Consider the following 13,162-nt stretch of genomic DNA (forward strand, 5'->3'; position numbering starts at 1 on the left):
AACATCTGCAAGTGCATCTGGAACTGAGGGCGGTTGGAACCGCCATCCGGCGGTTTTTTGATTGAAATTGGAGATTGCAATTGCCCCGGCTCTATGCCCCTGGCTTTTCACGTGAGTGTTCGTTGGCTTTTTGGAAGTGTTTGGCTGCACGGCGGAAATTTGACTACGCCGCGATATGCGACCAGACAATTTAATACCCTCCGAAACGCCCGACGGCGGCTCAAATGCGGTTGCCAGCTTTCCGCCATCACTTTCGTCTGGGCCACATGGGACAAGGGACAAAGTGTGTAAGGTGCCAGCCAACCAGGTTCCATGGGCAACACGAAATTAGTTTCTGATGGTTGCTAGCTGGTTGTTTTTTTTTTCATTCTGTTTTTGGGTCTCCTGCCATAACACTGAAAGATGGAGATTGAATTTGGGAAAACACCGGGCGACAGAGAACAAATTGCAGCCAAGGAAAATAGAGAGATCAACGGAATAATTTGGAAATAAATTATTACAGACCATTGGACTTCAGAGAATAAACATAAATAAAGTTGGCCGAAAAAACGTAGAAAACTGGAACACAAGATGGCACTCTGCCAGCCATCATCTAGGTCGGCCACCCATAGCCTCTTCAATTTTCATTAGCCACTCCGAATGCGAACAGCCCGTGCAGTTTGTAATTTAATAACTCACGCAAGTGAATTAATTTAAAATCATATTTATAGCATTTTAGTTAATTAAATGCGCAAAAATGTGCCCATCCTCCTCCCTTTTCCTTTTCCCTTTCCCTTCTCCCTTCTCCAACCGAGGTGAAAGTGTCAAATGCATGAATGTGGTTACTAATGTTGCCTTTGTTGTTGTAGTGTCTGCCTCACACACACACACACACACACACTTAAACACTCACGCACACACACAGTCACACACCTCTTTTTGCCAACCGCCTGCTTGCCGCGACATTTATGAACTTTATGAAGTCTGCTCCATAAATCATCTCTCCCATACTCTCTCTTATGGCAGGGCTAGCATTTTGCTTAGGCGAATTTAATGAAAAAATGAATTTCGTATTCCTAAGGGGTTTGGCAACGAAGAGGGGATACTGTAAGACTAAAAATATAATAATAAATTTCAAAAAAAATATTAAAAAAATGGCAAAAGAATAGCAAAGTTTCTGTAACAAGGCAAGTTACGATTTTCATAGCGCGAAAGCACTTTGACTAAGCTTTCCTAAAATCTTTTATAACCTTTTAAAATCTTTAAACTTTTCATTTTTTCATTATATAATATCTTTTTAGGACTGTTAAGTCTCAACTCAACCAACTATTCCCCTTCACTTTCCCTTTATTAAAGGGTATCACAACATTCCCCGGTCCGTGGATGCCTCGCGTAAGTTGTCTGCACGAAAGCGAAAGATGAAATCATGCGGTCTGCCGAGTGGCTCCAAAGGTGGAGCAGGGATTTGGGGCAGGGATAGGTGACACTGGGTGGTGGCCTGGGTGACTCGGTGGCTGAGTGGTTGAGTGGTGCAGCATGTGTTCCATATGGCGCATTGCCGTATCCACGTCTACGACGACTGTTTGTTTGTCTCTTTGTTTGTTATTATGTTTTTTTCTTTCTTTGCTATTTATATTATTTTTGAGACTTTGGCGGGCTGGATGGTTTATCATTTTGCGCTTATTTCTAATTTTTTGCGCATCATCTTGGGTTTTTATTCAGCTCGGACTGAGATTTATACCCAATATACAAAGTGTGAGTGCTCCTGAGGGCTGCAAGTTAATGTGGCGCATTATGTTGCCACATAGTTTCAGTTTCGCTGGGATTATGCAAAGTTATGCGGACTTCTCCCGCCGCAACTCCGAAACTCCCCTAGAATTTGGCCAATAAAGTGCAGAACAGCCAGCCAACGCACATATAAAACAATTTGCCTACAAAAGAGAGCCATGCTGTTGCCTCATTTTCGGTGGGCCGGCAATTTAAAATTGTTTATAAAACACAGGACGACGGGGCACACACATGAGCATAAAACTTGCATGGCCGGGATGGCTGGGATGGAAGGCTCCTGTTGCTGGATGGAGGATTGGCCCCGGCCTGGCCACAATAGCTCCCAAAGGTCGGCATTAAATTCTGCTGCTGGCCTACATAATCCAAAGCCGGGGTTTGGGCCATGGTCCTAACTACACCATGGGGACAGCAATTGATGATAGTCTAAGACCCCAGCCAGATATGTAGCCCTGACTGAGGCTGCTGGAGCTGAGGCTATATATGAAAACTGAGCCTGAGCCGTAAGCCTAAGCGAATGCTCCGGGATATAAAAGGACTTAGTCGCATGTTAACGCCACGCCTACGCAAATCCATAGCTGGAGCAGCAGCAGGATCAACCACCCTCGAAACTGCACTGCATCCATACCGTAGGCGGGGATGAGATGAAGCTGCCTGCTTTTGATGCCTCCCCGAAGCCACATCCCCCTGCCATCTTTGCCCATTATGAAGTCATAAACGCACATGCAGCCAGGCCAAAAATTGGAAGAGCCCATTGGGGATGGGCCCGGGGCCAGCTCCATCTTCATCTGGCCACCGACTTTTGGCCGTTTTCTGTTTTTTTAGCACATGTAAAAATGCTTGTTATCAACAAGGAAAATGTGGGCGGAGATTTTGAGAAAAAAACAAAAAAATTAAACAACGAGATGTGGACAATTTTCGGGCAGAGCCCCCGAGCTTAAACTGTTATTACCAAGGGGAGCTGGGAGGGGGAGTTGGTGGGTGGCGGTATGTCTGCTGTTTATGAGTTGTAAAGCCGTAGTCAGACAATAGCCGAATAGCCGGGCAACAGCAACACATGAGCGCTAAGCCGGAGGACATATTACGGGCCTGGTCTAGTTTGCTATTTTAAACAGCAGGACAACCTCCCTCTCCACCCACCTACTAGCAACTCTCTTTTGCCACTCTGACTGTCAATGGTCTGTACTGTGATGGCTTCTTATGCCTGGCTGCATTTTATATTTATCCTGTGCCAGAATTTGTGGCTTTATCGTAGGCTGCAGGGGCAGGACAGGTCCTCCCCAGGTGAGTTATGTAATTTCGATTGCGCACTTTTGCGTAGGCACCTGAAACGAACTTCGTGCCTCCAGGGGAAATTCAATTTCCAAGAAGGGAATGTTGAAATAGAAATAAAGGTGGGATGTGCATATATCAGTGATGTTTTAATTGTTAAATTTATTTATTTCAGTGATAAATGTTCATAAATTCTGATACATTCGAGGGGGTTAAGATGACTATATTTATATTATATATATTCTATATCAATGAGAAGGTAAGAACCAAAGTAATGCCTTACTTAAGATGTTAAGGCATTGTTTGAGACTATCTCATATTATAAAAAATCTGTAAAATCATGTAAGAAAAGTTAGCCTTAAGAAATGTATCGAAAGTAAAAGTAAAGTAAATCCAATTTGTGTTCTAAGTTATTCTAAATTTAAAAGTTATTCAGAAAAATCTTCTTATTTTTAGTTTCTTGTTGTTCTATGTTAAATATTCTTCTTACTTAAAAAAAAAGAATATAATAACCTTTTTAAGCTTTTTTATGTAATACGAGCAATAATGCCCTCGGGGCGTTAAACTAATTGAATCGCCGCCCCGCCCAACGGCCACTTTCCAATGGGCTTTCGATCTCAAATTTCCACTTCTTGGCGATATCACAAGGGCCACGCGTCAATTACACTCAAGTAGATGTAAAATGTATTTTAAAAGCTGGGCCAATATTGTTTTACCAAGCGCAATGGATTTCCACAGGGCGGCAATCGCGTTAGCAATTCGAAGTCCGGACTTTGGGCGCGTGTTCCTTCCGGTTTTGGCAAGCACGTGTCCGTGTAGAACCAACGTAGAACTTGGCCGACATTCCGTTCAACGCTTAAAGGGCAACTTTAAGACGGGTTTGGCCAACTACTCGCTCGGGCGGAGGAAAATGGAAAAACGGTTCGAGCATTTCCAACACATTTTTGGCATACTTCACACAATCTACTGATGAAGTCAACTGGAAAACTCGCATAGCTTTGATGTTTCGACAGCAATTGCAATGTGTACACACGGATATACACACACAGACACGTACACAACCGTAGAAAACACCCACACAAATGCTCAAAGGATGCCATTTGTTCGAATGTCCTTTGGCGCATTTCAAAGCCCGCAAACTTCAAAGCCCAAAAATGACCTTTGTGTGCCGCAGAAGCTGCGGCCAACTGGCCCAGGCGAAAAGGGGCCACTAAATAGTAATTTACTAAATTAGTTTGTTCTTCTAATTACCACTACGAGATTGCAAGCCTTTCGCCTTGCACTCTCGCTCTCGCTCTCCCACTCTATTGAATTATTTTTGCAATTACTCTAAAAGGATTTCAATTAGCGTTTGAAATCGCATTAAACTGAATGAAAATGTGCGCACCACACAAAAATAATATGAAATATATAATAATAATAATAATAATCGCACTGCTAATAGGAATTATAAAAACATTAGCCGCCGAGGCAGGGCAAAAAAGCCAATTACCATAATGCCGTAGAAATGCAATTACAAAATATCCGAATTATGTAACAGCCATTGGGATAGTTTCCCTTTCTTTTCCATTAGAATATACATGCACTAGAATGAGCGGGAAAATTAATCAAGGTATTTCCATCACACATTTCAATGGACTAAGTGGCAAATTATTTAGTTGGCCCATTCGATAATAGCCTTGGCGCATTCTAAATAAATGCATTCCGATAATATTCACCCGAAAATGAACAACAAATTATGCATAATTAAGCAGATATCAGCAGTAATTATAAAACAAATTAACGAGATTGGGTTAGATGGACACTAGGCTGCCCTGGGTTTTCATTAATAATTAAACAAATTTTCATTGGGGCCTCGCAGTTCTTAAAGCCAAATGAAAATATTGGAAATTTAATGATGAATAGTTACGTTTTTAATATTTATAATTCTAGAATTCTTTACAGGCTATATTTGTCACTTTCTGAAAAGAAAACCAATTTATTATTTAGAAAATATTTTTAATTGAGTAACAAAATGTTTAATAATTATTTCCTAAACCCCTAAAATTATATACCCCTATAAAAATTAAAGAAATTTTATGAAATTCTAGGAATTGCTTAATATTCCAAGTTACACTTCCCAAAAAGAACAGACTCTCCTCTAAGCATTAAAGTTATTTAACGACCTGCAAATCAGTAATTAGCCCGACCCACAGGTTTTCGACCTTGGCAGTGGCAATAACTTTCGGAGTTAGTCAGTCAGCGTGACCAATTCTTCTCTGTTTTTTAGTGATAATCAATATGCGGGAGACAAAAAGAATTGACAAATTCAAAGTGTCACGCAAAGGGTGAGCCGCCCGTCCAGGCTAAGCTTTAAAAGTCAGTGTAATTTTAGCGAACTTTTAGTAAGCGAAAAACTCAAGCAAAATGAGGTCTATTTTGGCATTGGCTCTGCTGCTCAGCTGCCTTACAGGGATTCTATCGGTTGGCTCAAAAGTCGTCTTTGTATTTTAAAAAACCTAACCTAAAACTCGTCCTTTTCAGCAACACACTTTGGATCCCGCGATGTCCAAGACTATGGTAGAAGGTTGCTTGAAGGAGAATGGAGTCAGTAAACAGGATTTGGAGGACTTGCAGTCGGGAAAGGTGAAACATGAGGATGCCAAGGACAATGTCAAGTGCTCCACTCAGTGCATCCTGGTCAAGGCCGGCCTTATGGATTCTACGGGCAAACTGCTGACCGACAAGATCAAGGCCAACTATGCCAACTCGAGCATGAAGGAGACCATTGAAAAGGATTTGGCCAAGTGCAGCGGTGTCAAGGGAGACAATGCCTGCGATACGGCATTCAAGATGCTAGGCTGCTTCCAGGGAGTCTAGTAATGCATATATTGAAGTTATAAAAGCCGAGCATTTCACTCACTTTCAAGAGCAATAAAATCAAGCAGTAGATACAAAAGCATTCTCTCAGATATTCAGATGAACTCGTTCTAAAATTAACTTTCACATTTCCGCTTCCTAAATTTATTTATTTCAAAAGTTCTTAGGCCTGTTCATCTTTCATTTTGACCCTGTTAGCCTTTTTCGGTGGCTAATTTATAAAGTATTCCCGAAGCATCTGTGAAATGCCAGCAATTTAATTATTTCGAACCGCCTTGGCTCTTGCCAAGGCAAACAGAGCCACTCATAAAATCATAGCCACCGGCAACAATTTCAATCGAATTGTCAGGGTCGGGACACTCTTTGCTATTCCTCATCGAACCCCGCACAAGCCCATCTGGTGCGTCGTTGTTGTTGTTATTATCGAAGACAAACTAAGTTTTCATATATAAATAGACGCTGCCGGGTGGATTCTCAGCGATTTTTGGGGCCTGGCTACCACCATATTGTGTTTCGAGGAATTTTTAATTTCTTCATTGTGAAAATATTTATTGAAACCTAACATTGCCGAAGGCATCGAAAAGTTGACGGAGCTCCCGGACTCGCACTCGCTGGGAAAAAGGGACGATAAAGAAAAACAAGAGCCCGAAAATTGCGCTGTGCGAGAGGAGTTCAATATGGTATCGGGAAAATCGACAGGATTGGTAGCTAAAAAGAAAGAGCCGACACCTGCCTGGTTGAGTGACTTTAACGGAGTTCAGTTGCAGCTTAAAGAAAAGTTATGTGGCAAGGGGCAAGGGCCAGTCGTGGACAGCTCCGGTAATAGCCACTGAAACCTGGGCAAACAAATTGAATGAAATCAACTCGTTAAAAAGTAAATAACTCTGATGAATGGCTGAAATGCACAAAGAGCTTGGGCGAGCTTCCTCCAGGTAGGGAAAAAGGCCAGGATCTACCGCCTGCTGCCAGTCAATTGAAAATGAAATACAAATAAAAATGCAAACAACCGGGCAACGCATCGGCCACATACAAATGTTGGCTAAGCAGCAGGCTTCAGGATATGCCGTCTGCTGGACTGCTGGACGGGTGGACTGTCGGGAATGGCCGAGGAAATTAGTAGACCCGGACACAAAGGCAGCTGAAAATGTTGAAAATAGCAGAAGGAAATGGGCTGTAAGTCGCCGCAAGTCGCCAGGAGCCAACAAGCCAGGACATTGGGGAATTGCAGACGAGTCAGCTGCAGGGCAAAAAGGATGTTTTCCTTTCACATTCATCGATGAACTTTCAATAACAGAACTTTAGCCTGTCGATTTTTTATGGCCATCGGGCTTCCTTCGCTTTTCATGCACCCTTTTTTTTCAAGGATATGACATTGAATTGCACTGGTTGCCAGCTGAAAGTGCAGGGTGGCTAAAGTTTTTCATCCTGGAATGGTTTTGGCCTCGGCCTCGGTCAGATCCTGGTCCTGCCTGGAAAAGTTGTTGCAAAAAAGTTACTTTGCGAGAGGGATAAGAGCTCTTGAAACCAGTAGAAAACTTATCTGGATAAGAAGAGATCTGGAAAATAAGCGCAGATTTCTTTCGTCATATAAAATATTTATAATTGACTTCGAACTTGGCTTTGAAAGGTTTCAAATTAGTGTACTGGAAGAAAAAACTGGACGAAATCGTTATGCTTTTATGAATATTTTACAAACTTAACAAAATATTATTTTTAAATATTTTATAACTTCAGTTGTTAATATAAGAGACTTTTTTAATTCAGATTTGATCATAAAATATATTCTCCGTGCATCGCTCTTATTATTAATCCGTCAGTTTCACACCCAAAGTCATCAGCTTAATTACATTCCAACATGATTTCAGTGAGCTCAAACCTTGGGTTAGATGTTGCCATGGGAACATTATTTCCCTACCATCCTTGCCGCTGCTGTTGACAATTTCCAGGGCAGTGCTTCACATTCTGATTTCGCATCGACTTCACCTTCCGACCGCAGTTTATTAAAAGCTAAACAGCCAAGCCAAGTTTCCTGATGCCGCTGCCAATGGCAAAAAGCAGGAAATATGCATAAACCGTGATAGACTAAAGGAAATGCAGAAATCCCCCAAAAAACCCAACACTCTGCTCAGCTCCAATCCACTCCACTGCAATCCAATCCCAGCTCGGCATCAGCCAAGTCAAAACCCATTCAACAACAGTTTCGCATAATTGTAAATTCAAGTGGAAATGAATGAATTTACGCTGAACTCGACAGAAAATACCAGCAAACGAATGTTGCTGTTGCCATCGCTTTTGCTGTGCTGTTGCTTTTGCTTTTGCCGTTACCGTTTTTCCCGAGCAGGTAACAGATACACTGAGAGAAATAAAGGATTCTTAATGTACTGTAATGTGATGTAACGTATTATTTCGACCTCTGTTGACCAAGTTATGGACATAATACTGACTCATTTTTCGAAAAAGCTGCTTAACGATTGATTTTTCATATTTTGTCTCGGTTTTTATCTCATAAATTGGTCAAAACAAGACGTATAGTTAAAAGAATCAATGTTTTGTGCAGCTAACGACCCGAACTTACAAGTTATGTCCTTGTCCGACCGATTTCGGAAACTTAATTTTTTGGCCATTTTCGCATTTCTGATAAGGGGTACCATCATCAAAATTTGTGAAAAATGGCAAAAATTGAAATTTCCCAGATTTGAGTGCAACTTGATTGAGAATCATGGCAATCAAATTACGAGCCCGACGAGGTATTACATTCCACATTTGGACCATTTTTAGCTTTGCTATGGCAAAAAAACGAATTTTATTGCGCCCAAAATCAAGTATACGTCTTTTGACAGCAGAGATTTCGGTTTAGTTGCCGTTTCTTAGCTCTAACTTTGTCGAAAAAGATGCACGTCTAAAACAATGAGTGTTTTATGCAGCTAACAACCAAAACTTGTAACCCCTATACCTACTTGTAACTGTATTGTTCTGATTTTGTTGGGGCAAGTGCTGATTTAATGGCTAAAAAGTCAAAAAACCTATTCTTGACAGAAATTTGCAATATTATTTGCGGTTTATTAGCTCTAGCTCGATCAAAAAAGGACTCACAGCCATAAGAATGACTGTTTCGTGCAGCTTACGACCCGAAATTGCAAGAAATGTTCTTGTCCGACCGATTTCGGAAATTTAATTTTTTGGCCATTTTTGCATTTTTGATAAGGGGTACCATCATCAAAATTTGTGAAAAATTGAAAAAATTTAATTTTCCCAGATTTGAATGCAACTTGATTGGGAATCATGGCAATCAAATTACGAGTCCTACGAGGTATTACATTCCACATTTGGACCATTATTGGCTTAGTTATAAGCAAAATACTGATATTAGGTCGCCAAATCAAGAACACACCTTTTGATTACATAGAGTTGTGTTTTTGTACCGTTTCTTAGCTTTGTCAGAAAAAGTCCCATGGCTAAAACAACGGCTGATTTATGCAGCTAACTACCGACACTAAAGGCTTCTAAACTTTTATTAATATTGTTCTGATTTTTTGGTGCGAGTTCTGATTTAGTGGATGAAAAAAACAGGACCATCATTTATGACATAAATGTTCAATGTTGTGTGCGGGTTTATAGCTATAAGTTGGTCAAAACAAGACTGAGAGCTCCTAAATTTTGCATTTTTTATAAGGGGTACCATCATCCTAATTTGCGAAAAATGGCTAAAAATCGACATTTTAAGGTGTGAATGCCACTCGACTAGAAATTTAATTACGAATCGAAGGAGGTATGACACTCCATGTAAGTCAAAATACTGACTTAATATTCTGAATTATGGGTAAAAATGGGAAACCCCTTATGCCCTTAAACCCTCAGTTCAACCAAAATATTTCCTCTCCTCAATTCTTTCGGTGTATCAGGTAACTGTGAAGAAGGTAACGGATGCTGATGGCGATGGCTAACGGTAACGTTTACCAATGGCGCGCAAACAATATGGCGTCGCCGTCGAGGTCGAGGATTCAAAAAGAGAGTGGGCGGTGTTGGGCGTTAAAAGTGGGTATGGGATATGGGTGTGGCAAATAGGGGGGTTGGGGGTCCCGTTAGCTGTGGCGGAATCACGTTGCCTGCATATTTTCATTCATTCGTTTCAACGTCAACGTCTGCCGACGACTGCAAAGTTATGGAATGCATAACGGGCTCGGGCTCGGGCTGCGAACTGTGTACAGTGGGCCCTCCCCCTATGTATTTGCACTTTTGTGTATCTGGCGGATCCGAGAGCGCCTGAATGTGCACACTTCTTGTTGCTCTGTTGGCTTACCCTTCAAGTATTTACGCCTTTATTTATTTAACATTTCAATTGCATATTTTCGCACAAAAGCGCGTGCCGAACCGAAAGGATGATGATGGCGATCCCCTAGCTGCGCCATGCAATGTCAATGCCCAGCGACCTCAAAGGGGTTAATTCGAATGCTTGTGGGGGCTTAGCTCACACAAATTTCCGAAGGTCCTGCACGTTTCCATGGGCGTGACCCATGCTAAATTGTCCAGAGTCAGTGTCATTCACTCCGGGGTTCAAAAGTTTTCAAGAGCGGCTCTCAGCTTCACAGCAAATGATATGCAAATATTATAGAAAAACAAAAATAATTCAGTAAGCCTTTTAAGTAAATATATTTTATTTTAAAGATGTGTCTTACCTATACTTTATGAGGTGTAAAACTGTTTTCGTTGCTTACAAAACCCCTTTTTTTACTCTGCTAGTAACTGTCATAAAAATGCAACTGACAGATTGATGGCCATGTCGAACATCAAATATTATTGCTAGACTTTATATATACACAACACTTTCATTTTTCTTTAAACATGCAACCCCTAGACCATTTCGTCATCATCATTTTCACGATGAAAGATGGATGCTGTTACCATAGCGATTTCCACCGGCGCCCAAGAGTATGCTACACAAAAGCGAGACTTTACTCAAGAGTTCCCGTTTTTAGTTTCGGTTTTTTTTGGGGCTCTTTTGGGCTGTTTTCTACTTACTGCTTTAGCTGCTGCTGCTGCTGTCGGTGACATCGATTGTTATTGTTGGCCAAACAATGGCAAACATTGCCAAATACATTTGCCTGCGCCGCTGAAACGAATATCTATGCGTACGTCTGGATGTCAGTTGAGATAAAGTCGGATTCGGAGCTGGAGAATGATGCCAAGATTGATGGTTGCCTCCTAAATGATACCTGATTGAGTGTGCGGGCGAGTGGTTGTTTGCTTCGGAATATTCAATATTGTCAGGGGCTCAGGACTCTTACCGCTTAAGTGTCATTTTGTGTTCTCGACACGCATTTTATGGCAGACGGGCAAAGTTTTCCATGCCACCCAAAAACACGCGCTCGAATAAGTTTGCGTATATGGGATAGGAGTACCCATATCTCCGCCTCCTGAAGATGCCGCTGACACTGAGTGAGATAAATGGTGACAAGTTTGTAGGCCAATTTGCGAACTAAACCGTCTAAAAGGCGCCACACACACACACACACACTTTGTTGGGCCATAACCAATCTCCTACGTCGTCGATGGCTCACACAATTAACTCCGCGGGGCTCCAAAAATAAAATGCAGCATGCTGCAGTTTCGCCTTCAAGTTGCATTTCACAGTTGACTGGATGTGGATCTAGAACTGTTGCCGAAGCTATGGCTATATAGCTGGCTATATAGCCTCATCCTAACGGTTCTGGCTTCTTAACTTTGGCTCACAGCGCTCGTCGTAATTTTCGCGCCATCAATTTGGAATTACTTGTAGCGCTAGTTCTGGGCGAATTACATGCTTCATTGGGCCTTTGCCGCCGATTGAAGATGATGGCAAACTCTCTTTGGGTTCGAAACCAGCCAGAGAGTCAGCCATCCAGCCCAGGCTGCCATCCAGCCCAGGTGCTCCATGACTGCTGGCCATGGAATGCAGCTGCGATTTTAGCATAAGTAGCGCAAATTGTATGCATTTCGAGCTAAGAGCGAAACGATGGAACGCCCCGACAATCGTTCGCTGCGAACGACGCAATTACCGATAAATGGAAGCTGGCTTTCATCCACTTAACGCTTGTTATGGCAGCTTTACAAAGTGTTGATTCGCCGGCACTGCAAATTAGATAACTGGCAGAGTGTGGAAAGGCAACTTATTATATAAGCTGATTACCCACAGGAAATATCTGAAGATTGCCAGCCAGTGATATCGATAGCCGGTGATTTTGGCTTTCGGCCATGGGTAATCTAATTTATTTAATTGGTCAATAAGTATGCAAAGTTGACTTGGAAATGAGAAATTTATTGAGAATTTGTTTATTAGTATTGATTTCTATAAAGATAAACATTTTATTAAGCATATAAATGACATTTTACATTGGTTTAAGACGTCTTTATTCAACGATTTTCTGCCTAAGCTGACTTTTCGATTGCAACTTGTAAGATTTCGCTGCTGACCGCTTCACCCTTAAGATTAATCCACCCTTAGCTGTGAAACACCAGCGAGTCACCAGGATCCACCTTTCAAAAAAGTAAACCCCAAGCAATCCAGGCAACCGGGAAGAAGAATCCAGCCATCCTCACGCTCCATTCTGGCCACAATTTATGCCTCGAAACGCTCCTTGAAGCGGGACACGCAACCCAGTCCAGTGCCAGGCCCCCGCATTCCTAGCACCCTAAGGGGCACTGTGAGGAAATAAAAAGGATAAAAACTGAAGCAGCAAACTGCATTCATCTGCTCACAATGCTCGCTACCTACCTACACAAGTACAAACAAACGATGGCGTGCCTCTCGGGATTCCAAATGGCAAGAACGGGGTCGGGATACTTGGCGTATACTTTGTGCCACGACTACTTTTTACTTTTCTTTAACATTATTTTGCACTTTTCAATTAAAAAAGTGTGCAGGGAGCCAGAGAGCCAGGGAGCCAGAGAACCAGCTAGCCAGGGAACCAAGCAGAACCCAGACCCGTCAGACACAAGCCAACAAACTACGGCAAAGGGCAAAAGTAACCCCAAAAGCGGTCGGTCGAAACACGCCGATGATGAGGGGGGAGGAGGCGAGTGGGAAAATAAAAAAATATAAAAAAAAATAAAACCAGCTGCCATAATTATAATTTCTTAATGCAAATAAAAACGCGCTGTGCTGATTTTTCGCTTTTGTAGAGAACCACAATTTAAACATTATGGACTTTTACTTGGACGCTTCGCATTCGCTCTTCCATTTGTGGCAATGCCCTATATAAACTGATAATGGGTCTACCCATGGTCTTTG

General features: G+C 41.9%; 1 protein-coding gene across 1 annotated transcript; it reads left to right on the forward strand.

Moving 5' to 3' along the window:
- The first annotated feature begins 5,365 nt into the window (after positions 1–5,365).
- Positions 5,366–5,977, forward strand: LOC108108939 (general odorant-binding protein 56h). Its single transcript, XM_017217192.2, has 2 exons — positions 5,366–5,499; positions 5,560–5,977. Exons 1-2 carry the CDS (start codon positions 5,443–5,445, stop codon positions 5,893–5,895), a joined length of 393 nt encoding a protein of 130 aa, XP_017072681.1. The 5' UTR covers positions 5,366–5,442; the 3' UTR covers positions 5,896–5,977.
- Positions 5,978–13,162: the final 7,185 nt, after the last annotated feature.

Source organism: Drosophila eugracilis, unplaced genomic scaffold (assembly GCF_018153835.1).
Source record: "Drosophila eugracilis isolate 14026-0451.02 unplaced genomic scaffold, ASM1815383v1 contig_1765, whole genome shotgun sequence".
Classification (NCBI taxonomy): domain Eukaryota; kingdom Metazoa; phylum Arthropoda; class Insecta; order Diptera; family Drosophilidae; genus Drosophila; species Drosophila eugracilis.